At 37.2% G+C, this 27,866-nt stretch overlaps 2 protein-coding genes and 2 pseudogenes across 3 annotated transcripts; 2 read left to right on the forward strand and 2 right to left on the reverse strand.

The window, feature by feature from the left end:
- The first annotated feature begins 637 nt into the window (after positions 1–637).
- LOC143550879 (uncharacterized) lies at positions 638–2,986 on the forward strand. The gene is made up of 2 exons (XM_077041446.1): positions 638–2,848; positions 2,891–2,986. Exon 1 carries the CDS (start codon positions 724–726, stop codon positions 2,692–2,694), a length of 1,971 nt encoding a protein of 656 aa, XP_076897561.1. The 5' UTR covers positions 638–723; the 3' UTR covers positions 2,695–2,848; positions 2,891–2,986.
- LOC143550880 (thioredoxin H2-like) lies at positions 2,919–4,019 on the reverse strand (annotated as a pseudogene). Its single transcript, XR_013138408.1, has 2 exons — positions 3,589–4,019; positions 2,919–3,214 (listed from the first exon to the last, which is right to left on the reverse strand). The product of XR_013138408.1 is annotated as a thioredoxin H2-like (transcript).
- Positions 4,020–6,296: 2,277 nt separating this feature from the next.
- On the reverse strand, positions 6,297–7,957 carry LOC143550861 (thioredoxin H2-like). The gene is made up of 2 exons (XM_077041431.1): positions 7,620–7,957; positions 6,297–6,652 (listed from the first exon to the last, which is right to left on the reverse strand). Exons 1-2 carry the CDS (start codon positions 7,878–7,880, stop codon positions 6,503–6,505), a joined length of 411 nt encoding a protein of 136 aa, XP_076897546.1. The 5' UTR covers positions 7,881–7,957; the 3' UTR covers positions 6,297–6,502.
- Positions 7,958–10,061: 2,104 nt separating this feature from the next.
- Positions 10,062–11,665, forward strand: LOC143550887 (putative prolyl 4-hydroxylase 7; annotated as a pseudogene).
- Positions 11,666–27,866: the final 16,201 nt, after the last annotated feature.

The following is a 27,866-nucleotide window of genomic DNA, read 5'->3' on the forward strand; positions in this document are numbered from 1 at the left end:
GGCCCGGGTAAATCAAGCGTTGACCTAAGAAACCCATATGGGTTTTGATCAGATTCCAACTGGGTATTGACTTGAATATAACAATTGTTGATATTTAGGATGAACTTGGGTACATTGAAATCAGACGACAACGGTTGCCGAAGAAGAGGGGTTTAAGATCATTGACTGCCTACAATCATATTTGGTGAACTGATATTTCAATGAGAAAGTTGAGCGGAGAGAGAGAGGGGAGACATATTTGATTGTCATGGATTTTGATATTTGATTTATTCTTTGTATTTTAATTTTAATTTGTTTTGTGTTTTTAATTGTAAGTTATTCTTGTTAAAAGAAAAGATAAAACAAATACAATAAAGAAAATTACCAATTTACTCTTGACTTAACGGACAAATTAAACGGTGTTATGAAAAAGTACTAAAATGGCTAGTTTTTAAAATGTGAAGTAATCAGTTGCGAAAAATTCAAAAATTATACTAAAGTTATGTAGTTGATAAAACCACATATACTAAAATGAGATTTAACTCTTTCTTTTATTATACAAATTATACATCTTTCACTTGTGGGCTCAAATGTTGTTTGGGTTTATCATGTAGTTTATTATTGGGCTTTCATATTATCTTCTCACTGTTCATCTTCAATCTTCATCATCCCCAAATAAATGGCTGGTGAAATCACAAACTGATAACAGTTCAGTTCACTCCAGAGAATCATTGAGATGCGTTAATGGATACTTATACTTGGTTATTGACTACTCGTTTCATACCTTACACCACAATTAACTCACACAACAACTTCAACACCCACGGTAAGAAACTCATACCAATCTCCAATTCATCAGCAAAAGATATATGGCGGAAGACTTTAAACTCATCAACAACTGTTCATAAACCTTATAGGCGTAAACCCGAACCGGGTTTCTTAGACCACAGTGTTGACATGGACGAATTAATATCATTTATTAACCAAACAACTGATGAACACCAACTGTTCGACGTAATGTCTCCTTACAAAAACCGACAGCTTTCGATCCGGTTCATGGTCACACTCCTTTCCCGTGAAACCGACTGGCAACGGTCACTCGCATTGCTCGACTGGATACACGAACACGCGTTATACACCCCGTCGGTCTACGCGTACAATGTGGTTTTGCGTAATGTGCTTCGGGCAAAGCAGTGGGAGATTGCGTATGGGCTGTTTGATGAAATGCGCCAGAGAGCGCTTTCGCCTGATAGGTATACGTACTCGACTTTGATTACGCAGTTTGGGAAAGAGGGTCGGTTTGATGACGCGTTATCTTGGCTTCAGAAGATGGAGCAGGATCACGTGTCGGGTGATCTTGTGTTGTATAGTAATTTGATCGAGTTGTCACGGAAGTTATGTGATTATTCCAAGGCTATATCGATATTCTCTCGGTTGAAGCAGTCAGGCATTTTGCCTGATCTTGTTGCGTATAATTCGATGATTAATGTTTTTGGGAAAGCTAAGTTGTTTCGTGAAGCACGATTACTGCTTCAAGAAATGAGATCGGTTGGAGTTGACCCGGATACGGTTAGCTATTCTACACTGTTGAGCATGTATGCTGAAAATCAGAAATATTTAGAAGCTTTATCGGTGTTTTCTGAGATGAAAGAAGTTAACTGTTCACCTGATCTTACGACTTGCAATATTATGATAGATGTTTACGGGCAGCTTGATATGGCCAAAGAAGCGGATCGTTTGTTTTGGAGCATGAGAAAGATTGGAATCGAGCCGAATGTGGTCAGTTACAATACCCTTTTGAGAGTTTATGGTGAAGCCGAGCTTTTTGGTGAGGCCATACATTTATTCAGATTAATGCAGAGAAAAGATATTAACCAAAACGTTGTCACTTACAACACGATGATCAAGATTTATGGTAAAACTCTCGAGCATGAGAAAGCTAATAATCTTATTCAGGAAATGCAGAACCGAGGGATAGAACCTAATGGGATAACGTACTCCACTATCATTTCCATTTGGGATAAAACCGGGAAGTTGGATCGAGCTGCAACACTGTTCCAAAAGTTAAGAAGCTCGGGTGTTGAAATTGACCAGGTTCTTTATCAAACCATGATTGTGGCTTATGAACGAGCGGGTCTAGTTGGGCATGCAAAAAGATTGCTTCACGAACTTAAAACCCCGGATAATATACCACGAGCAACAGCGATTACAATTCTTGCTGCAGCGGGTCGTGTAGAAGAGGCCACATGGGTTTTTCGCCAAGCGTATAATAATGGAGAAATTAAGGATATATCAGTGTACGCGTGTATGGTTGATCTTTTTTCAAGAAACCGAAAGCACGCTAGTGTTATTGAGGTGTTTGATAAGATGAGAAAAGCAGGGTATTTTCCTGATTCTAATGTGATTGCTCTGGTGTTAAACGCGTATGGGAAGTTACGAGAATTTGAGAAGGCGAATGCTGTTTATATGGAGATGCAAGACGAAGGGTGCGTTTTCCCTGATGAAGTTCACTTTCAGATGCTAAGTCTTTATGGTGCAAAAAGAGATTTTGAGATGGTGGAATCATTGTTTGAGAGATTAGACTCTGATCCCAATATTAATAAAAAGGAATTGCATCTTGTTGTTGCTAGCATTTATGAGAGGGCGAATAGATTAAACGATGCATCTCGGATTGTTAGTAGAATGAAACATATTGGACTTCTGAGACAGGTGTGAACCGCGTGTCGATCAACATAATGTAAGGTGCATATATGGAAGTATGTAAGTCAGATACTTTTGTTAAATTATGTAAATTTATGATTTAAATTCTAAGTGATTCACGTATCTCATAGTTATCATGACCAGAAAGGTATAACCTATATTGATCATGGTGCCATGGTTACATCAGCCGCATGGGATATTAACTAGTGAGAGTAGTAACTAGCAACAATATGAATACATAAACCAACACCATAAACATAATAATTAAGTAGCTGAAAAGCATTTGACAGTTGATACAAGAAGACCATTTTATTTAACACAATTCAGATTTCAGTTGCCCATAATAAGTTTGAAGTTTTCCCAGCACAATCAAACACTAAAGAAATTAAGCAGCAACCTTAGGAGTTGCGCTATGCTTTTCGATCTTCCTCTCGAGTTCATCTTTCTTAGCACCAACAACCCTATCAACCTCTTTTCATTGTTTCAGCAACACAAGTGTAGGCATTGCCTGCACATTGAATTCCTGTGCAACATCCTTCAATCATCCATTAATCTTAATCGTCAGAGCTAGGGGTTTTTAGGTCAAACCATTAACCAAATCATTAATAACGGTTTTTAATTATTGAAAACTGAAAGCAAACCGTTGGGATTTAAAACCGAACCATTAATAACGATTTGGCTATATATAAAATAAAAAATGTCAAACGAATAATAGGATTGACAGTTAGGATAACAACAGTTAACATTAGTAATTGCTAAAACCTTTTGTTCATATAGTGTGGGTTTATCCGGTTGGTTATGGTATAAACAGTAAACCAAAACTGTTTGCTAAAGGTTTAAAATTATGAAAGTTAAATGAAGTTATTAGTTCAATCTAATCTAAGCCTAATCATAAACAAATTTAATTACCGGTAATTCATCGACATCGATCTTGACGAAGGCAACATCTGAAAACTTTGAAGAGAGAGCATGAATAGAAGGCTCCATCATCTTGCATAGTCCACACCATGAGGCTGTGAAATCAACCACCATCAACTGGGAGGTGTCTTTGACCGAATTGAAGTGAAGCTGCCAGCGGTTAGAGGAATGAAATTGGGTGACTGGTGATGATGTATCGCCCTCGTCGTTGGGCGTAGTCTGTTGTTGTTCACTGCCTCCCAAAAGCGCTGACAATATCGATCCCATGTTGCACCGCACTGCAATGTCAACTCCAACACTTGGAGGAGACAGATGGTTCAAGCTTAAAACAAATAAATGATTGATGGATGGATATGTGGTTCAAATTAAAACCAATGTCTCTCGTTAGTTAACTGATTATATTCTCAATGATTGGCATTCTTCCAACTGGTGGTAAATTACCATTTGAAAACTTTTTAAAACAATGGTCAAGTTGGAAGTCACACAGTACAGTGAGAATGACATAACTTACCTGAATAATTTTCTTTTAATTACAATTTTTTACCCTTTATAGATAGATAATAAGCATATTAAGAGACATGTTTGGGAACCTCTTTCCAACCCTTCAATACTTCTCACATCATCTACGTCACATAAATTTTATATAAAAAACCTCTTAAAAAAATTCTAAAACCCAAAACAACGAAAAAGAAAGTAAAAAAATCAAAATGTTTATCTAGCATCACTCGTTAAAAAAAAATTCGGTTTAGCCTTCGGGTTTACTTTTCTTGGGTTTAGTTTAGCTTTTAGGTTTGGTTTTTAAGGGGTTTAGGTTTTCTAGGGTGGGGGTAGGGGGATTAGGTTTTTTTAGCTGTGGGTGGGGGTGGGGGTGGGGTTTTTTAGCTAGGGTAAGTAAGATTGAGTTTCCTAGTTCTTCACCTTGTTGGAACTTGGAACTAGGATCATGGCAATTGATATGTCTAATAAAGTTAAGAGAAGATTGTTGTTGGGTTGGCATGACAATACAAATAAAGTTAGCCTAAGTAATGGCCAACAAGAGCAAATTGATGTTCTCTTGGATGATCCTAATTTTGACCCTTTCTTTGGAGAGAATCCTTATGATTATCATGTAGGTGTTTGATCATCCAGCTAATGATATTTAACCGGTGTTTAAGACTTCGGATATTCCTATCAAGTTTCCATTAGTGACTTCTCTTCGTAATGGTTGTTTAACTTAACTAAGGGTTCATTCAATTGATTACTAAACTCATAATCTATAAAACTCTGATTTGCACCTAAGTCAAACAAAACTATAGCATAAGCAATATTTATAGGTAATGAACTAGTAATCATGTTTGGTATCTCTGTGTCTCTCTTGGTATTGAGCATGAAAGTGGGCCCATTTCCTTTCTTGGCGTTCGTCTTGACACCACTTCCACTTGCTCCAACTGTTGCTAGCTTTTTCTTTGAGGGAGAATGAGAGAATAGAGGTGCAATGTAATGTTAAGAGACCAAATTGCCCATAACGTGTTAGCCACATGCTTCACTTAACGGAGGATTTGAATGTCAGTTAGTCTAAAGGACAAAACAAAATGTTTTATACGTTAGAAAATAGAAAGGACATCCAGTGTATGTTTGCTTTTTAAAGGACCCATTCCATAATATAATATGCTTATATTTAAAAGACATAAATTGTAGTTCTGACATATTTAATTTAACCTCGCGTTCTTTAAGGGGGTGTTTGGGATTGCTTATTTTCACCAGCTTATAACTTATTAACTTTTTGAAAAGTAATAAGGTGTTTGGGATTGCTTATATTGTGAGAGGAAAATTTTATAAGTTACAATATTGTAACTTATTAACTTAATAAAAAGTTATAAGGAGTCAAAATAAGGAATCCTAAACACCCCCTAAAACAAGTTTACATTGACTACAATATTAAGTCATATAGCTCTCATTTGATTGTCTTTTCTAAGAACCTCCACAAAAGTACATCTTAATCCACAGTCCAGTTATTCATAAATACAGTCTGCATTATAGAAGCATAGACTCCTATGCTGTGTTCCCGAGTTCATTTAAAAAAAAGAAAGGCAAGGAAAAAAAATTTTTCTCTTCTTATGTTTTCTTTTGGTATCTCCTATTTTGTTTCAACTTATTTTCCTTCCTAATCTTTCCAATTTGAAAAGATACAAATTCTTTTATTTTATTCATCATTTTCTCTTCCCTCCCCTCCTTTTCTTTCTTTAAATGAAACTCGGGAACACCTGTTTTAAATTTTCCTTCATTTTCCTTTTTTAAATGAAACTCGGGAACACAACATATTTTTTCATCTCTCCTTTTCCTTTCCTTTCCTCAGTTAAATGAAACTCGGGAACACTATGCTAGAGTTTACTAAAACTCACGGCTTTTTTCTGCACACAAACTTATAATTATCTAGTGTTTTCTGTGTTCACAAACAAGCCTATAAGGTGATAATATCATGAAAATCATAATTTCTTGCGAGTAATATACTTGTACATATGCAGTCATGTCAAATACACATACGAGACTAAAAATCACGTGTGTACTTTTAATCATGTACCAGAAATTATCAACTAAAGACGGCTTAAGCTGATGTGATATGTGACACCATATCGCCTACAATTATTTGCGTAATTTCTAAATGAACAGGCGTAGATACACGATTAAAGATTCACGCAGCTCATAATCATGAGTTCATGACGAAAAAGTTATGGTATAACATATATAGATTGATTAATAAGAGAGCATGGTGCCATGATTACAGAATACATAATAACCATAATTAAGTAGCTGAAAAAGCATTCGAGAGTTGTTAATACAATGACCATTTTATTTGACAGAATTCAGAATTCGGTTGCCAATAATAAGTTTAAAGCTTTCCCAACACAATCAAACACTAAAGAAATTAAGCAGCAAACTTAGGAGTTGCCCTGTGCTTCAGGATCTTCTTCTCCAATTCATCTTTCTTAGCACCAATAACCCTTTCAATCTCTTTTCCTTGTTTCAGCAACACGAGTGTAGGCATTGCCTGCACCCCAAATTGCTGCGCAACATCCTGCAATCATCCATTTATCTTAATCGTCAGAACTACTGGTTTTTAGGTGGTCAAACCATAAACCAAATCTTTTAATTAGTGAAAACCACATGCAAACCGTTGAAAGTTAAAACCAAACCATTATTAACGGTTTGGTTTCGGGGTTTGACTTTCACGAGCATTTTACTTTATATAAAATGCATATATAATATAAAAATGTCAAATAAAAGCTTTATTAGTACTCAATCAACAAAATTGGCGAAAAATGAGAATAAAAGCACAAAACAAATTGCCAAAACACAATACAGTAACAGAACAGTAGGACTAACAGTTAACATTTGTCGTGATAAAACCTTTTGTTCTCGAGAACAAATCGATATACAACAAGTTGACCCATACATATAGGGCTGTAAACGAACCAGATGCCCGTTCCATGAGAAGTTCGTTTATGTTCGTCCGTTTAAAAAACGAACCAGACATGAACAAAAAAATTTTCATTCGGTAAGCTTAACGGACGGACACGGACAGAGACCGCGTTCGTTCAATAGTGTTTGTGAACGTCCGGTAATTATATGCAATTGTTTATGTTCTTTTGTTCATTAGACTCGTTTATGTATGTTCGTCCATTAATGTTCATTTGTACATTAAGGTCCGTTAGTGTCTGTTTGTCCATTAGCGTCTGTTTTCAATATTAGTGAACGGCCACCGACAAACTCAATTCCTTAATGAACGAACACGGACACGAATTTTCGTTCGGTAGAGTGTTCATGGACTGTCCGTTTGTCCGAAAAAAGTTCAACGGACGAACACGGATAAGGTCTCGTCCGTTTACAGCCCTACAAGATCACGACTCGTAACTCCAATTTCAGAGACATTCAATCAAAATAAAATCAAAACCAGTTCCAATTCAGGCCCAATCAATCTTAAATCAATTTAAGGTTTCATTTCAAACCCTAACCCCTAATCTAAAACCGATCAAATATAATACCTGCAATTCATCAACATCGATCTTGATGAAGTCAATCTCCTGGTATTTGGCAGAGAGTGATTTAATAAAAGGCTCTAGCATCTTGCAGGGCCCACACCAAGAGGCGGAGAAATCAACGACCATGAGTTTGGGGCTTTGTTTGGACTGGTTGAAGTGAAGCTGCCAGCGGTTAGATGAATGGAACTCGATGACTCGTGACTCGCCTTCGTTGGGAGTCTGTTGTTCACTTTCTCCCCAAAACGCTGATAACACAGATCCCATGTTTGTTTGTTTGGTAACTGGAGACTTGGTAACAAAGTTTGCAGGCGTTTCACGTTTGGAATGATCGATGAAGAATAGATTAGGTTGAGTTTTACATAAATATTCCTTTTTAACTTATCATTTATAACAGTTACCAACTTTAAAAAGTGTTTTAATTAGGTCACTCATGCATATTTTTCTCAAATCGAGTCTCACCAATTTTTTTGTTTGTTAAGAAAGAAATGGAGGATAAAATGTGGGTGTCGGAATTTGCAATATATGTAGTTATATTTTTAAAAAATTAAAAAACGTTAATTATATTAAAATTCAAAAATAAAAATTAAAATTCACGTCGCCACTCAACGTCAACATAAAAAAAAAGATAAAAAGATTTTCTATGTGAAACAAAAAATAAAAACGTTAAAAAAAATATGTTAAAACCTTTAATTTAATAAAATATGAAAGTTGAGTGACCTAATTGGAACACTTTTTAAAGTTGAGTGACCTAAATCTGGTGGTGGTTGATGGTAGCTAGGGTGGTTAGGGGTGTTCTTCGGGTTCGTTTTTTGGGTTTCGGGTTTCTCGGGTTTCAAAGTTTTAAATCTTGACCCGAAACCCAACCCGAATCTCTCACGGGTTTTTCGGGTTCGGGTTTTTTCGGGTTGGGTTAATCGGGTTTCGAGTATCCGGGAAAACAAAACAAAAAATTTTAAAAACTACAATGCTGTATTTAAAACAACATATTATTCTTTGCCTGTAAGCAAATAATCAAACAATAAACCAACATAATTTGACAAAACAATCCAAAAGAAAGAGTAAAACTAACTAAAACCATAATCGTTTTCAATCGGGTGTGCTTTGGTCTTTTGATTACGATTGCTATTAGTAATAAACGGAAAACATAAATTAAAAATAAAGAATCGATCTTTAACAGTTGTAATGACAACAATCGATTAAGACCAGATTTTGATAACGTTAGTGGCTAAGACTAAGCCCATTATACCTAAGAATATATTTAATTTCAAAACTAAAAGTTTATTCGGGTTGACCCGAAACTTATAAATCAAACCCGAGAACCAACCCGAATTACTTCGGTTCGGGTTCGGGTTAGTCTTTTCTCGGGTTCGGGTTTTCGGGTGGGGTTAGTTCGGGTTTAGGTACGTGTTTTTTCGGGTAAAAGTGACAGCCCTAGGTGTGGTCGACGGTGGTGGTGGTGGCGGCGATGGTGGTCGATGATATTGGTGGGAGGGTGCTGGAGGTGATGTAGCGTGAAAGAAGTGATGAAACGAAAAAAACAATTGGGCGAATGGAATGAATTTGGGGTGTTTTAAAGGGAATGAAATTGACAAAGTAGTAGGTGATTTCATTCTTTAGCCAACCAAACACCTTTTTTTCATTTCTTCGTAATGCTTCATACCATTCCGCCTTCCATTTATGCATATCAAACGCTATCTTAGTATTAAAAAGCATAGTTACTGCTATATTGGGCCACGTGACGCAATGTAGTGTTGCCACACCGTTTTTTGGGTTTAATTTTTGTTTATTTTTCTCAGGCATACTAATTTATGTTTACAGGTTAGTGTCGGTACCGTCGACACCGACCGAATGCGCATCGGTTTGTTGTTGCAATGCTCAAGTTTCGTTTTTGTTTTAAATATGTTATTTTGTTGTATTTGTGCGTTGACAAATTTATTTTTTGATTTAGTTCTAGTGCCACACCATACCAACCACGATCGCGTCAACTCGTAGCCGCACCATGCGTCCGTGCGGATTATACCAACCGACTACACGACATTTTAAAAAATGTTTTTTTTTTCATAAGCCATACTAGTCACTAGTGCCAATACTATCTAGACGTTTACTTTTTTGGGTTTATTATCTTACCATTACGAATCTAATCGATACCGACAGAATTCGCCAACACAACCAAAAACAACTTAAATCTAACAAAATTGTTACTTGCATGTACCATGATAAACTTATGAATTACTACAAAATACAAATAAACAAGTTTCCACGTTGTCATTAGATTCATTTTGTTAAACTATGAATGAAAACTTTCTAAATCATAATAAACCTTTTCATGAATCTTGTTAATCTTCTCTTCAAAAACCAATCATCTGATCAAAATCATTTATAAATCCAACCTTCACATTCAACCTTCTGTAATAATCGTTTAAAGAGTTTTTGAGATTCGTCGTAATGAATTTTCGAAATCCACTCATCCCATTCTTCCTGTGTTTCCCTATTCTTTCACATCATTTCGTCCTCCAATCATCATGCGTTCGTCAAATGTATCTCTCTTTCGGTTTGTAGAATAAAAATTGGATCATATATTCATTTCTGATCTTCCATTGCTATTGTTTTTTCAGAAGATCGTCGGTGATCAGATTGCCGAATGATAATTCCTATCATCATCATCCGTTTGATCCATCTCGGGTCACCCAAATTTCGAGACATCCAAGGTTTTACACCCTTGCATAATTTAAAATTTTTAAATCATTATAAGCAAGCATTCTTTTTATTTCTGTTTGGGACACGCAGGGCGTTCTTATACAGGAACTTCTTAACAGATGAAGAGTGTGATCATCTCATTGAAGTGGTTGGTCATCACTTTACATCTTATTATCCGATTTTCTAGTAAGCCTATAACACAATAATTTATTGTTTCGTGTTTATCTTGCTAACTCGGTTGGTTATGATTGTTGGTGATTTAGGCAAAGGATAAGCTCCAGAGATCCATGGTTGCTGATTCTAGAACCGGTAAAGGCATAGAAAGCATGGTTCGTACCAGCAAAGGCATGTTTATTAGGAAAGCTCATGTAAGATAGAGTTTCATTATAAATATATACACGAGACGTCCATTCTAGAACCAATAATATGCAGAAACTTGTGAGAAACGCATAATGCAAGAACACTTGTTTATTATGATTTTTATTATGATTTTTGAGTTATTGTATTTGTTTGAAGGATGAATTGGTTGCTGGTATTGAATCAAGGATTTCGGTGTGGACATTCATTCCTGCAGAAAACGGGGAGGCGATGCAGGTATTGCATTATGAAACTGGTCAAAAATACTTGCCACACTGGGATTACTTTCAAGATAAGGCCAATCAGGCAGTGGGTGGTCACAGGATAGCAACTGTGCTTATGTATTTATCGAATGTTGAGAAAGGCGGGGAGACAGTATTCCCGAAATCAGAGGTATGTTTTATTTACTTAATACTAAATGCCACTGATGATTACGCCTTTTTTTATTGTTGTTTGCCTTTATCTTTCTGTTTTAATCGGTTTTTTGTCGGTCTCCAGATGAAAGAATCCCAACTTAAAAATGATGAATATTCTGAGTGTGCAAAAAGAGGTTATGCTGGTATGTCAATTCATCAAGATAGAAACTAATGTAAAACCAAGGTGTTTTGGTACATCATCTGGTTGACTTTCAAGAGTCAAACATGTAACTTTTTGGATCATAACCAGCATATGTGCATAACATAAAATCCACATTATAGAGTATCATAACTCCTTATAAATTTACCAAAATGCGGATCCACAAAGCCTTTTTATAGTATTGACAACGCATTAGTTTGACTTTGCAGTCAAACCCAAGAAGGGTGATGCTCTACTGTTTTTTAATCTTCATCCTAATGGGACAACCGACAGTATGAGCTTGCATGGGAGCTGCCCCATTATAGAGGGTGAGAAATGGTTGGCAACCAAATGGATTCGTGTCAAGAGTTTTGAGCGTAAACGAGTTTGTGCAGGTAGAAAAGAAAGATTGCATGGAGGAAACCTTCAATCAACCATGAGAAAAGGGGATGCAATCCGACAAAATTTACTAAGACAATCGGCGTGAATGAGTTGTTCGTAGCGAATGTGACAATATTGATCTCTACGTGATTGGCTCTGCTCATAGTAAGAGCTTAGTTCTGTTGATGATGATGGTTTTTTTGCATACATGTTTATGTAGTTATTGTGTTTTTTTGATTCTATATAATCTTGTTGTCTGTAACTTACCCTTATGAGTTATGTCTATGGCAGTTATTATATTTTTTGGCTACTATATATATAACTTTTAACTTACCCTTATGGTTGTGGTAGTTATTTATCTTATTTTCCTTTTCTGTAAATGAATATTTTTTAGATATTATCAAGCTCAACTATTAATTTCATAAGATGGGATTGACAGAATAACACCAACAGAGCTAGGGGTGTGGGTTATGTGTTTGGGCTTTGTCTAAATGGGTTTGGGTTAAACATGCAAACACATTTAGTTAAGCAAGTTATGTTCGTATTCTGGCCAATTGAATCATTTAACCCGTTGATTTTTACAAATTTAAAAATATATTTTATGTGTAATATTTTATCCCAAAGTTTAAACAGTGAAAGATAAATGAGTATTAAGGTTTATAGTTTAAATGTAATTATTTGATATACATTTGTACATATTATTTTAAATTGTAATTATGCAACAACAACAACAATAATAATAATTTGAATATTTAGGTTAACGAATCGGTTTTGTGGCAGAAAAGGTCATGTCCGATGACAAGATTATCTGGGATTGTCGCGTCAAAGGAAAAACCCACTACAACCAAAACATTCCCTCATATTTACTCCTCAATCAAACTCTCAATCAGAATCAGATAAAAAACGTGACGTCAAACAAGCATCAATAATTATAAGATACGAAATTATATAACGCGCATACTATGTATCATTAAAAATATCTTAAAGCCAACCATAACCCATGTGGGATTTTTCTTTAATTGTTATACAAGAATCTTTTGCATTTTCATAAAAGTTGTATACATCTTAAATTTGTTAAATATATTTTACCTTGTTTTGAACAGTACAAGGGTTTTGAATGAAAATTCATATACCGTTGAAAACCAAAACTCTGGTAAAAAAAACAAATAAAAAGGACAAATTTCCGTTAGATTAGACGATCACAATACTCTTGTACTGTCTTCAACAAACCGAAGTATTCTGCCGATCTCATATTTCAATTACTGTTGTTTGAATGCACACATTATTATTATTATACACGTGTATCTGTAATTTAAGTGGTTTGATTTTGTTGTTTGCAGAATATGGAGGCGTTGAAGAAGGTTTACGCGGATATTATTCTCAACACAGCCAAAGAGGCAGCTGCTCGAGCAATGGAGTCGGAGCGTAAAGTTATTCGCATTAATCATGATCTGCGTAACCCGAAAGAGGAGGCGATTCGGATGCTTCTTCGGTTTAAACAGATGATTGATGTCAAGGTATTGGTTTGTTTTCATTAGGTTAGATTTTTTTTAACTTCTGAAGTCAAATTTGTTGTTTATGAATTGTGATTGCATGATTTGTACTACCTTATAATATTATGGTAAATTAGATGTTTTGATCTTTGTTCTGCTTTTCAAATAGATAATAGAGTATGGAAATTATCTGTGATTTGTATCTACTTGAAATTATGAATTTGTTGGCGAATGGCGGATATTAGTACATTGACTTACATATATCATATTGGGGCCAAAGTTTGGCATTGTCCAAGAGAGATCAAGAACTCTGTACCGTTGTTTGGAGGCCATCATTGAGTCTATTGTGTTTGTTTAATATTGGGATAAAAAATATCTACAACTTGCTAACTGCTGTTGCATACCATAATTTAGTGACACCACGAGGTAAGTAAATTTTGGAAAAAAAAAATATGTTTTTGTGTTCATTTCATAAAATTGAAATAATTCTAGTAGCTTAGCTATATAAATCGGCTTTACTACAACGCCGATCTATGGACTATGGGTTATTTCTGTTTGAACTCGTCCTGTACCGGTTCATCTATATGTCACACTTTCCCTCGTATCACATTTACTTTTAATCCCATTGAGGCTGCAAGCTATCTTAGTTCATCTGTAGTCTATAAAGTGTTGTATTCATACTTCATAGTTCTCGTTGTGGAATTAAGAAGCAGTTTCTTTTCTATTTGAACATTTTAAAAGCACTGAAACTATAAATGCTTTTAGATTGATTTATACTGAAACATGACTAGAATAAATTTTAGATTGAAATCTTAAGGTACTAAGACTTTTCTTTCTACCTTAATTTCGGGAGTTTCTTGAGTTTGTGTTCATATCAAGATGAAAATATCTTGCAGGGTATCTTGCTTTGCAATTGGTAGCTCAAACTTATTTATTATGCACTGATCGTTTTATCTTCTGTAACACGCAAAATATGAGAATTTATATCACTGACACAAAATTGTCTGATTTTTACTTGATTCAGACAACCGAAGCAGAAACAAAAGCTTTGAGTCAACAAAACATAATCAAAGAGCTGGATGTGTAGCTTAATGAAACAGGAGTGATAATTGATCTTAGATCAGAAATCAGGAATGCACATGAACGATTGGAGGAAATGAAGAACAGCCGCATGCTACAGTCAAACGAACCATCTGAAAACAAACACACACATCAGGAAAATACAGATGTCACCGAACACTTCAGATGCTCTTCACAATGCAGAAAAAATTGCAATCCAGCCAAAGAGATTACATCAAGTCCAAATTTAGCTTCCATAATCATTGGAAACAATGAGCCCGAATCATATAGAAATGCACATACTCACATGATTCGAGCACTTGAGAGGAACTTGGTGGATGAAAAAAATTCTGAAAAATGTGCTAAGTTTCCTGTTGACATCGAGGACAAAGATCAAACTGTTATAACTCAAAGACTTCCAAACAGTGGTACATATGCACAATCAAACCACAAACTATCTCGCTTTGGTCATGAGAATTTGAATCTCAAAGAGAGATCTAACGGAAATGATGCAAAACTGACAGAAGGTAACGAAAATAGTGCATCTACCCTCCGTAGAAGCGTTAGAAAAAGAAAAGTTAGGTGTTGGGATGAAACGTCTTCGTCATTCAAGTCATGTGCTTCTCTTTCACGTAACGATGGTGTGAAATTTGAAGAAACTAAACATGAAAGTGCTGCAAAAGAATCTGATGGAATTGCTTGTGATACTGATAATAACAGGCGCCTGAAGTATACATTCAGCCGGAGGCGTAAGAATGGTTTACCATCTAAATCTGATAATTGTTCTTCTCATGGAGAGAGCTTATTGACTGGTCAAGTGAGATCGAAACCAAGTTTTAACCATGAAAACAAGAAGCCTTATAATCTGATTGAAGATTCATCTAGTGATAGCCAAAACTTGATTGACATTGCTTGCCAGGTTAGTTTCTCCTTACCGAAATTCTTTCATCCTGTAATCAAAATTATCCGTCCTTTAAAATTAGTATATATATATACTTAATCTGTGCAGTTAGTTTCCTTGTCTGGTGAACGGGGTTCGTGATATGCAAGCAAGCAATGGTGAGAGAGTTATTTGTGTTTAAAATTTAAAGATATGGTTAATAAGGTGTTGGTCATATATAATTCATGCAACATTGATGAAGCTTAAAGTACATATTAGGATTGATCATCACTTTCCAGTTCCGGTTTGGGCTCGTATCGTTATGCTTTAATGTATATGAGATTTTGAGTTTTTTAGTATTATGATGTCGTATTTTATAGTTTTCTAATTGCATTCTTGGACCTAAAGATATATAGATCACAATTTCGGATACTAGGACTAGTAGAATATATAACAAGTAGATACATTACTAGTTTAAGGAAGTGTTGGAATTAATCAACATAAAAGAAAATGAGAGTTAAAGAACAAAAACTAACTTTGTAGGGCTGCACATTTTTATTATGTAATAACAAAAACTATTCACCAGGGGACAAGATCTTACAAATTGATATTATTTCAACTATGATGATTGTTTTGTTTTATTTTATTTTGACGCCCTTGTTAATTATGAATTTTATTGTATTCTTTCATAGGGGGTTAGACAAGTCAAGCCGAGCCCAAGTTCGAGCTTGACGCATATAACTTGAAAGAGCTTGAACTCAGTTTGTTTTGAGTTCTATTTCTAAATCTTAACCTTGGATCTTGGGTAGTTTTACAACTGGATCGTGGCTCGGACTCTGGCTTGGCTATTTTATATTTATTAATGATTTAGTAATATTATTTATATATATTTATAGTTATAATTTTTAATAGATCCTAACTAAGTTGGGCAAACTGGGCGGGTCGGGTAATTGGACAGTCAGAACGAGTGCTGTGCAAAATAAGTTTGGGTCAAAATGACTCATTTTCAGGAAAAAAAATGTCAAACTTGGTTTGGGTCAAAGCGGGTTCTGAGTAAAATGAGTTCGGGTCAAAACATGTAAAAAAGTGTCAATTTGGTTCGGGTCAAAACGGATTTTGGCAAAATGGAGTCTAGTTGTATTGAGTCAGTGGGTGGTGATGGTGATGGTGATGGTGATGGTGATGGTGATGGTGATGGTGATGGTGATGGTGATGGTGAGCAACCAAAAGCTGATCAACCTATAACTAACATAACAGATGATTCAATTTTCTGGGCTTGGATTAATTGAATTGATGGTTTGGTTTTGGTGTCAGTGAAGCATGCAATGCAATAACAGACTTCAAAAATGGAAAATAGACCCCAAAAAAATGAATACTAAAAACACATTATATTTACTATTTTTATACCAAAGTTGCCTCTACCAAGAGGCTTATTCAACTCATGCTAACTGATTTTAATATTAAGGGTCTCGGCACGTCGGTGGTGGTGGTAGAGTGGCGGTGGAGGGAAATTGGAGTGTGCCAGCGGTGGTGGTGCCATCGACAAGGAGTAGGTGGATAAGAGAAATAGTGGAAATGGGTGATCCCAACCCATTAGGACTCTTTCTAAGTCAAGTTTTGCGATAGTTGTTCATTTGACCCGTTGACTGATCTTGAGTAGGCTTAAATTGACCCGTTCACTAACCTGAGGTGACCCAAACGAGCCCATGTACATTTTTATTTTGCCCCAAATCAACCCATTTTTGAAGAGCGAGTCATCATTGTCTACTATAATCCTAATATACGCATCATCTATTTCTACTTCTAAATCCACACATTTGTTAATCACTAGACTTGAACCATCAAGAAACACCTTTTAAACACCTTAATACCGCTAAGTTACAAACCATTTGGTTAATATATATTACTTGTATATATGCACGATACATTTCATAATAGTTATTATCATTATTATTATATTGTAGTTATGTATTTAGTATATTTAATAAATTATATAAATAGCATACTTGTTTGGGCACAAGATCATTCAAACTTGATAAGTGAAGCTTGGGTTTGAACTCATTTATTAAATGGGCCCTAATAGAGGGCTAGACCTGTTTAAGCTCGGCTCAATTGGATCTTCTTAATAACTGATCTCAAGTAGTTTGGGTGCCTCTCCTCGTTTACACCCCTGGTTTCTAGCACAACTGTGTACAATTGAACAGTAACATTATCTTGTCATCGCTGTCTTAGTTTTAACTAAGAAAGCCTATTACAAATCCAAATATGATTATCGAGATGCTCAATAAAAAGAAAAATACGTTAGTGAGTTATCAGGATTTTTTATTTGGCTTTTTGGTTCATTATGGCAGGGCCGGCCTTTAGGGAGGGTGGGGTGGTCGACGGCCCCGGCCCGACACCCGTTAGACCCGAATTTTTTTTTTTTTAAATTTATATGTATTTTTATGAATAAAAAGATGTATATTTAATGTTTAAACCCAATTACATAACAAACTAGTTTGTCTTTGTGGTAAAGAGGTATTACTCTCAAACAAGAGGTTGTGGGTTCTAGTCCCATTTGAAACATGTTTAAGCTTATTTTTATATAAAACTTTTTTACACAACTCAAATAATATCACGCTTGTGTCGACCCCACAGGAGTGTCCCCTCTTGTTGGGATTAGGGACAATGGGTTTGTAGCAGGCCAGGCAGCATTGAAGGCGGCATCGGGTAAGGTTGCTAAACACGAGAGAGCTTGTTTGGAGAATCAACATGTGTTTATCCCCTTTGCCGTTGACACTTTTGGTTTCTTAGCTCCGGATGCCGTGGACCTTTTGAATAGGGTTCAGAAAGTTGTGCATAGTAACGTATCGGTCCATAAGAATCGAAACTTTGTTTTTAGTAGGATTGGGTTTGATATCCAAAAGGGGGTTGCGGCGCAGCTTGTTGCCCGCTTACCTTCCACTTCATTGTAAATCGTTTGGATGTTTCTATGATAATAAAAATATACACTTTAAGGTGGTGAAAAAAAAATTATATAATGAAAGTTGTTATCGTTGGAAATTGTTTAAAGCTAACAAAATACTCGTTTTACATTAGGCCAAAAAAAATTTCGCCTTCGATCCAAAATTATTTTTGGTTTCTCAGAGCCGGACCTGCATTATGCTTATGGAAAAAGAAAAATGGAAGATAAATAGGCATGCTGATGATGTAAGTAGTAATGGTATGATAGTGAAGTAAACCTACAAGAGTCTTATCTACAGACGGAATGTCGCAATCATGAATATCGCACCTTCAGAATTATTAAATGCTAACGAATCCGTACGACACGGGAAAGTATTTTACTTCCGCACACACACAAAGTATAAAATACTAGCACTGTATAAAATTTGGGAAGGTTCATGAACATTTTAATCTTAACATGAGTATGTAGAAAATAATGTCAATTTATTTAAAAATGCGAACGTAAGAAACAATACCAACTACAATACCAATCTATATAAACAATGACTTATAATAACAAATAAAAAAACCTAAAAATTACAATAAAAGAATCAAAATTAAGAACAAAATAATAACAGCATATACCAACAAATACTTATAACAGCAAAAGAAAACATCTAATAATAACAACAAATATAAATAAGCAAATACTTATAACGTCTCATAATTGAAAATTAGCAAATACGAACAAAAAATAGCAGCAAACACCTATAAAAATAAACATAATCATAACAATATATTGGTTCTCACCGTTTTCATGTTAAGAATAAAATGTATTTGATCATGTTTCGTATAAAATTAACACTTAAGAAATAGGCTACGTTATTATTATCAGAGCCGGCCCGACAGTGTAAACAAGTAAAGCTAGGGTTTTAGGCCCCCAAATTTTTAAGGCCTTGTTTTAGAAATAAAAACTAACTTATATCATTATATGTAATGTAAATTTATTTTTGTTCAATATTATTGACATCTGTCTTTGTTGTAGTATATCGGTAAGGGATGTTGGCTGGAATTTTGAGTACTCACGTTTGAATCCCAAAATTTGCGTTGTTTATTTTTTTGACAAAATGGCAAAACTCGCTCTTTATATTTGCACGTTTTTCAGTAGTCATCATTTAGCAAACTTAATAATAGAAAACATCCTTTATGTTCAAAAAACCTTGCACGGTTCGTCATTTTCATTAACAATGGTTATTTTTTCTCGTTAAATCCAATCATCTGCACCTCATGTGAGGGCAATTTAGTCTTCTTAATAAAATAAAAAATATATTAAACATATCAGTGGGCACTAAATTAATTAATAATAATAAAATTAATAAAATAATATATATAACATCATCCCTACTGCACCCCTCGTCCCTGACCGGCAACCGTTAACATCTCGAACAACCACTACCATCGCCTAAACTACCACCACCACTGTGCACTCCCTCTCTCTCTACACTGCCACCGCCACTGGACCACCACACCACCAATCCACTATACCCTAATAGCTATAGACCATCACCATCAATCAAATATACCCCTCTATTCACCTCGCAGGAACCCTAGAAATGGCCGGAATTGCACAGATTAGCCCCAAAACACCTTGAAACGATGATATAGGCTTTACAATTACCGGCGTCATAGATGAAAATGGAGCTCCAATTTTCAATTTCACGCAAAATCGAACTTGTCGGACTTAATAAAACCATAATAAGTCAAATACCTACCAAAAATTTTGGGGTTTCTTCTTACCAGATCTGAACCTTCTGGTTGAGGATGTCAACAATGGTGGAGTGTTTATAGTTAATGTATACGGGGTGGTTGCATGTGGTGGTGGATTGGTGTATACGCGGTGGTTGCAGGTGGTGTCGGTCCGGCGATGTGGTGGTGGTGGTGGTGGTGGTTCGGGGCTGAAGTGGCGGCATGTGTTAGTGAAGGCGGCATGTGGTGGCGGTGGTGGTCCGGGACTGAAGTGGCGGCATGTGTTAGTGAAGGTGGCATGTGGTGGGTGGTGCCGACGGCATGTCTGCACAACTACCCTCATGTGCAGCTACCCTTGGAGGATAGGGAGAGAAAGGGAATAGAGAGAGAAAGAAGAGAGAGAGAGAGTGTGTTGTATATAATTTTTATTTTTTTAATTTTAATTATTAAATATACTATAAAATTATAAAGCTATCCTATTTGCACTGCACATGATCAAATATAACGATAAAAGTTAACTGGGTTAGTGCTAAATGACATAATCTGAAAAAGCTTTCAAGCATAAAGGATGTTTTTTGTCATTAAGTTTGCTAAAGGATCTCCACTGAAAGAACGTGCAAACATAATGGATGTCTTTTACTATTTTGTCTTTTTTTTTTCTATTAGCAGCCAACGGACAGCCCTTTTAGGCCTATAAAGAATGTAAACTTTCATTACTCTTCCTGCAGATCTACCTCCCAATACTGATCTAGGAATAGTTATCAATTATTTATATTTCTCTCATGCCATATTCATTCATTTCAGTTTTCAATGTAAAATTTAGTGAAAATGTACAAAGCGTTATAAATGTATAGTTCTTGTGTTGGTCTGTTGTCAATTTACCCTTAGTCCATCACAATGGAAAAACTACACTTACCGTCTCGGCCCACGTAACTTATAGTGGTTAAGGGGCATCAAGACTCAAGAGACATGCAAAGCATACTAAACCACATAATAAGACAAAATGACAAAACAGGTCCTTTATGTTTTCATGGTTTTTCAATAGTCGTCATTTAGAAAACTTAATGACTGAAATCATATTCTATTTTTCCAAAATGTTTCACATTACGTCCTTTTCCACTAACCCAGTTAGATTTTTTCGTTAAATGTCTTGCACATAAGGGTAGTTTCATAAATTCAGCCTTTTTTATTTAATAATAATAAAAAAACCATCATCCTTATCAAAACAAAACCTCCCGTGCTTCATTCTCTCAGCAACCACCGCCGGTACCAGTTGCCGGCCACTGCCGCACCTCTTGACCACCACTATCGCGCCGCCGCTGAACCTCTTGACCACCACTATCGCACTACCGCCGCACCACTTGGTCGTTTCAAATACACTCCCAGCCATGTTTTTCAGTTTCAAGTCACCACCACTACCATCGGTCAGATCCAACACCACAGTCACCGCCGCCGGAATCACCTCATTATCCCTCTCTCGCCCCATCTTTATCTCCACTCCCGCCATTATCCCACCTCGATGAAATTGATTTTGGGGTTTGAGTTTTAAATGAGTGTCGTACAATACTTTTTTCAATTGGATGTGTAAATATGTTAAGGAAAATGTCGAAGCACGAAATGAATCTTACCTGATCCATGACGATGTTTCCACGGATTTTCGAGATGAACGAACCACGTCTTGATCTTCTTCTTCTGCGGCTGCGCCTATGACCTGCAATGTTGAGACCTGCAATGGTTTTCGGGGGTGTGGAGGCGACTGCTAAGATATCCTGAGGATTTCTTGTTCACAGACACAAAAAGTGGTGGTGGCTCTTATTGAGCATGACCCCCTAACAAGGAGGTGGAGACCTCCTTATATAGAGAGCCTCATGGCCACCATCATGATACCCTAATGGGCCTAGCCCAGTTAGGGTTACCTCCACAAAACCCCCTCAGCCCAATAGCATTGTATTAGTCCGTGTAATAAAATAAGCCAAACATAATAGATTTAGGGTCGTAGAACCGGGTTTTAGTACCATACCCCTACAAGCCCCCCAAGTCCAGCGTTGCTCCTGGGCGCGCAAGCGTCTAGGTGGAGCGCTGGACTTTATAAGGTGTGAGGCGATTTTTTTCCCTTTTCTTTGGCCTTGTCTTTATTGTCTTTTGAGTTTTGAGAGGTTTTCTTCATGATGGTGACATGTTGTAATAAAAGCCTGCGCGCGAGGCGACTTACGAGCTATAATAATAATGAAGCTTGCGCGCATGGCGACTTATGAGCTGTAATCATAATGAATCTGGCGCGAGAAGCGACTTGCGAGCTGTAATAATAATGAAGCTGGCGCGAGAAGCGACTTACGAGCTAAAATAATAACGAAGCTTGCGCGCATGGCGACTTATGAGCTGTAATAATAATGAAGCTGGCGCGAGAGGCGGCTTACGAGCTGTAATAATAATGAAGCTTGCGCGCATGGCGACTTATGAGCTGTAATCATAATGAAGCTGGCGCGAGAAGCGACTTACGAGCTGTAATAATAATGAAGCTGGCGCGAGAAGCGACTTACGAGCTGTAATAATAATGAAGCTTGCGCGCATGGCGACTTATGAGCTGTAATCATAATGAAGCTGGCGCGAGAAGCGACTTACGAGCTGTAATAATAATGAAGCTGGCGCGAGAAGCGACTTACGAGCTAAAATAATAACGAAGCTTGCGCGCATGGCGACTTATGAGCTGTAATAATAATGAAGCTGGCGCGAGAGGCGGCTTACGAGCTGTAATAAAGCTTGCGCGCGAGAGGCGTCTTATGAGCTTTGAGAATAATAATTGAGCTGGCGCGTGAGGCGGCTTACGAGCTGTGAGTAATAAAGCTTGCGCGCGAGAGGCGTCTTATGAGCTTTGAGAATAATAATTGAGTTGGCGCGTGAGGCGACTTACGAGCTGTGAGTAATAAAGCTTGCGCGCGAGGGGCGTCTTACGAGCTGTAGCATAATAAAGCCTGCGCGTGAGGCGTCTTACGAGCTATAAGAATAATAATGCCTGCGCGCGAGAGGCGACTTACAAGCTAAGAATAATAAAGCCTGCGCGCGAGAGGCGTCTTACGAGCTAAGAATAATAAAGCTTGCGCGTGAGGCGCCTTACGAGCTTTGAGAATAATAATTGAGCTGGCGCGTGAGGCGACTTACGAGCTGTGAGTAATAAAGCTTGCGCGCGAGAGGCGTCTTATGAGCTTTGTATGATATAGCCTGCGCGGGAGGCGCCTTACGAGCTATGAGAATAGTAAAGCCTGCGCGCGAGAGGCGTCTTATGGCGCTGTGTGAATGGTAAAGCCTGCGCGTGAGGCGACTTATGGGCTGTAAGAATAATAACAGCTTGCGCGCGAGGCGTCTTATGAGCTGTGTGAATAATAAAAGCCTGCGCGTGAGGCGACTTACAGGCTGTAAGAATAATAACAGCTTGCGCGCGAGGCGTCTTATGAGCTGTGTGAATGGTAAAGCCTGCGCGTGAGGCGACTTACGGGCTGTAAGAATAATAACAGCTTGCGCGCGAGGCGTCTTATGAGCTGTGTGAATAATAAAAGCCTGCGCGTGAGGCGACTTACGGGCTGTAAGAATAATAACAGCTTGCGCGCGAGGCGTCTTATGAGCTGTGTGAATAATAAAGCCTGCGCATGAGGCGACTTACGGGCTGTAAGAATACCAACAGCTGGCGCGCGAGGCGTCTTATGAACTGTGTGAATAATAAAAGCCTGCGCGTGAGGCGACTTACGGGCTGTAAGAATAATAACAGCTTGCGCGCGAGGCGTCTTATGAGCTATGTGAATAATAAAAGCCTGCGCGTGAGGCGACTTACGGGCTGTAAGAATAATAACAGCTTGCGCGCGAGGCGTCTTATGAGCTGTAATAATAGTGGAGCTTGCGCGTGAGGCGGCTTACGAGCTACTTTATGTCACGCGCCACGTGCAGATGTTGCATGCGAGTGCGCGTAGACTTTGGTTTCGTGTTATGCGCCACGCGCAGATGTTGCGTGCGCGTGCGTGTAGACTGTGACATGTGTGAGCATGTGATGCGTAAGCATGTGTAATATGCGTGAGCATATGTGATGCGTGAGCATATGGTATGAGGATTTCCAACCCCTAAGTTTAGCGCGTAGCCATATGGGATATTATGAGGATTCACAACCTTGAAGTTTTGGCGCGTAGCCATATGGGATATTATGAGGATTCCCATCCTTGGCGCGTAGCCATATGGGATATTATGAGGATTCCCAACCTTGGCGCGTAGCCATATGGGATATTATGAGGATTCCCAACCTTGAAGTTTGGCGCGTAGCCATATGAGATATTATGAGGATTCCCAACCTTGAAGTTTGGCGCGTAGCCATATGGGATATTATGAGGATTCCCAACCTTGGCGCGTAGCCATATGGGATATTATGAGGATTCCCAACCTTGAAGTTTGGCGCGTAGCCATATGGGATATTATGAGGATTCCCAACCTTGAAGTTTGGCGCGTAGCCATATGGGATATTAGGAGGATTCCCAACCTTGGCGCGTAGCCATATGGGATATTAGGAGGATTCCCAACCTTGAAGTTTGGCGCGTAGCCATATGGGATATTAGGAGGATTCCCAACCTTGAAGTTTGGCGCGTAGCCATATGGGATATTAGGAGGATTCCCAACCTTGAAGTTTGGCGCGTAGCCTGATGCGCGCATGCACGGCGATGGAGCGGTGACTCGTGAGTGCGCGTGCATGGCGGAGGTCTCTTGCGCAAAACCCAGATGGTGGTTTCCGCGGCGGCACATGCACGGCTGCGGAGTGAGAATCCACGGGCGTGCGTACATGGCGGCGGAAGTCTGGTAATTTCTGGATCTGCAATTTTAGAGTCAGATCTGCAACTTTAGACCTAAAATCCAGGTCTGTAATCTAGACCTAGATCTGTAAATCAGATCTGGACAGATCTGAAGCCCGGAGCAGATTTAAAACCATCACAGATCCGGAGACCTGATCATTCGAATCAGGCCGTATCTTCTTGCCCAGATCTGGAAGCCTCTTTTTAGATCTATGGATCTTTTTGAGCTTTAATAGAACAAGCTTTGAAGCCTTTTTCTGTAAACTTCCAGATCTGTGTTTTTCTTGGGAGAGATCTGACAGCCGAGATGATGATCGAAGGGCAGTTCGTTGCCGTCCCACGGATGGCGCCAATGTCGAAGCACGAAATGAATCTTACCTGATCCATGATGATGTTTCCACGGATTTTCGAGATGAACGAACCACGTCTTGATCTTCTTCTTCTGCGGCTGCGCCTATGACCTGCAATGTTGAGACCTGCAATGGTTTTCGGGGGTGTGGAGGCGACTGCTAAGATATCCTGAGGATTTCTTGTTCACAGACACAAAAAGTGGTGGTGACTCTTATTGAGCATGACCCCCTAACAAGGAGGTGGAGACCTCCTTATATAGAGAGCCTCATGGCCACCATCATGATACCCTAATGGGCCTAGCCCAGTTAGGGTTACCTCCACAAAACCCCCTCAGCCCAATAGCATTGTATTAGTCCGTGAAATAAAATAAGCCAAACATAATAGATTTAGGGTCGTAGAACCGGGTTTTAGTACCATACCCCTACAGAAAATAAATAAGTTCATTTGTTGTTGTGATACACTCAAATTAGAGCATCCAGTGTGTTTGAATTGTTGAATTGGATATTAATTTATGGTTTCGCATGGAAGCCCCTTTCATGTATAATTTGATACTGCATAAAATCAGAAGACAAAGGATGATGCTGGCGTTGGTGGAGAACCGACGATGGTGATTAGTGGTGGTGGGTGGGTTTGGTGCCTGTCGGTCAAGGTTTAAATGGGACAAAGAGTTTCAGATTGTGTGTTTAGGAGAGAGAGAGAGAGAGAAAGAAGAAGAGAAAGCGAGAAAGGAGAGAGAGTATAAAAGGGGGAAATGAGCTGGACCATGAAATTATGGATTTACCCTCATGTGCAGCTCATGTGATCAGAGTTAACGAAAAAATCTAACTGGGTTAGTGGAAAAGGACGTAATGTGAAACATTTTGGAAACATAGAATATGATTTCAGTCATTAAGTTTTCTAAAGGACGACTATTGAAAAACCATGAAAACATAAATGACCTGTTTTACCATTTTGTCACATAATAATAAATGACACAATTTAAATTGTTTAAAAAGGCATAGTGCATAAAGACAATACTTGTCCTTGTCTAAATTAGGGATACTTCTCTAAACTTAATGCATAAAATATAGAAAACTTTGATTCATTAAACAGACATATACACAAATAAAACAAATGTTATGTGAGTTTGCCGGGCTAAACATACCCCATTCCTTGCAAAACATCCATTCATCTGAACTTTAATTTCTTTTAACATTTGTAATTTACATGTTAATTCCTCTTATTTTAATTTATAATTCTCTTAAAATATCAAATAAAAAACTATTAAGTTTTTATTTTTGTTTTATACTCTTTTTATATATTGAATTTTCAGTTGAACACTTGAAAGTACACGTCGTTAATGGCACATGAACAAGAGCTCATACGAGGGTGGTTATTCTCACACGACATTTATTAGCGGTGTTGATGAAAGTCTCATACACGAATGAACGTAGATACACGATTGATAGTTTGTGTATTGTATGCCTTATTGCCTTAAGAATAACAACGAGATGGGTAATTAACAATCCTAATCTCATAACAGATTATAAAATTGCATCTAATTACCGTTAGGAACCCCAACTACTCATATTGTGTATGACTGTTACTTTGCTAAAATTTACTCATCAGGACTCCTATGTATATTTGATTCAATATGGCTTTTTCATGATGTTCCCCAAAACAGTATACACCATACAACAAAGACGACCTTTAGGAGGGGCAAGGTGGGTGACGGTTATCCGATCTTTAGTCTCGTGAATTCTTAATAGTTCTAAGGAATGACCCTATTGAATAGGGACTCTGCCCGAGTTAAGTTAACGAAAAAAAATATGGAAGAAGAGAACTTTCTTTTCCTTTCCTTTCACACACCCTATCCCTTTTCCTTTCCATCAAATTCTTTTCATATTCAGAAGAAAACTTTCATCACTTAAAACCTTACACCCCCCCCCCCCTTTCCCACTCCATTCATTTCTTTACTTAAATGAAACTTGAGAACACAAAGTTTCTAATTATCCATTCATTTCTTTTCATAAAAAAATAAAAAAAATTTTAAAAACACACCATCTTTATATTTCTATTTATTTTTTTTCTTTCTTCATTTAAATAAAACTTGGGAACACAACGTAAGAATAAGAAAGAATAAACTACAAAAAGAAACACTTCTTTTCATTTAGTCATTAACAGAAAATTTGGTAGGCAATACAATCATATTCATTTTTCTTTTTGTTTTTTTGAGACATGAAATAAATGCACAAAATCATTTGCATATCAAAAAAATTGTCCACGTTGATGACCGTACAAGAAACCTCGTCCACATATACTTTTGTAAAATGGATTTATTTTATAAAATTTTCATTTTAACAATTTTTAATTTATAGTTGGAATCAAACTCACCACATAGTTTTTAAATTGGATGTGCTTTACCAACTCAACTAAGATGAATTGATGTTATGATATTTTGTTTTCTAATTATTATAGATTCATAATCTTCCATTTTGATTTATTTTAAAATACAAATACGAATTACTCTTATTAATCTATGAATTTTAGGAAATTATTTATAACTTATAAACATGTTATTATGTATATTACTGAATTTAACATTTTTATTTTATTTTTTTAACCACCAGTGTATCACACGGACTCTATCCTAGCTTATAATAATTTAAATAGCAACAGAAACTTTCATAATTGCTTACCACTACCAGAACAAGATTTTTTTTAACGGCAGATTTAATAAATCAAAAGGATTCGATAAGTAGTCGAAAGCAAAACAAGCAAGTTACATCAAGAAGATAGAGTTTTTGTAACCACTCGTCCCACGAAAAAGTCATTTACGGTTTCTATGAGATACAATAATGTAAAATAAAATAAAAATCTCTCTGTTTCTAATTTTGTCCGGCTGAAAAATAGTAGTGTTTATGTATCTCCATAGCGCCCATCAGGTAAAGAAACAAACCCATATAAAATCAAGTCTTAACCCCTATTACTACCAGTACTTTGT

The sequence above is a fragment of the Bidens hawaiensis genome, unplaced genomic scaffold, assembly GCF_021521415.1.
Source record: "Bidens hawaiensis isolate Kalapana, Puna unplaced genomic scaffold, B.hawaiensis_p1.1 tig00016190_1, whole genome shotgun sequence".
In the NCBI taxonomy this organism is placed as follows: domain Eukaryota; kingdom Viridiplantae; phylum Streptophyta; class Magnoliopsida; order Asterales; family Asteraceae; genus Bidens; species Bidens hawaiensis.

Coding starts and splice junctions, on each gene's coding strand:
- LOC143550879 (XM_077041446.1), top strand. CDS start 724: ATGGATACTTATACTTGGTTATTGACTACTCGTTTCATACCTTACACC.
- LOC143550861 (XM_077041431.1), bottom strand. CDS start 7,880: ATGGGATCTGTGTTATCAGCGTTTTGGGGAGAAAGTGAACAACAGACT. Junction 6,653..7,619: donor TCGATGTTGATGAATTGCAG/GTATTATATTTG, acceptor GGATGATTGCAG/GATGTTGCGCAGCAATTTGG.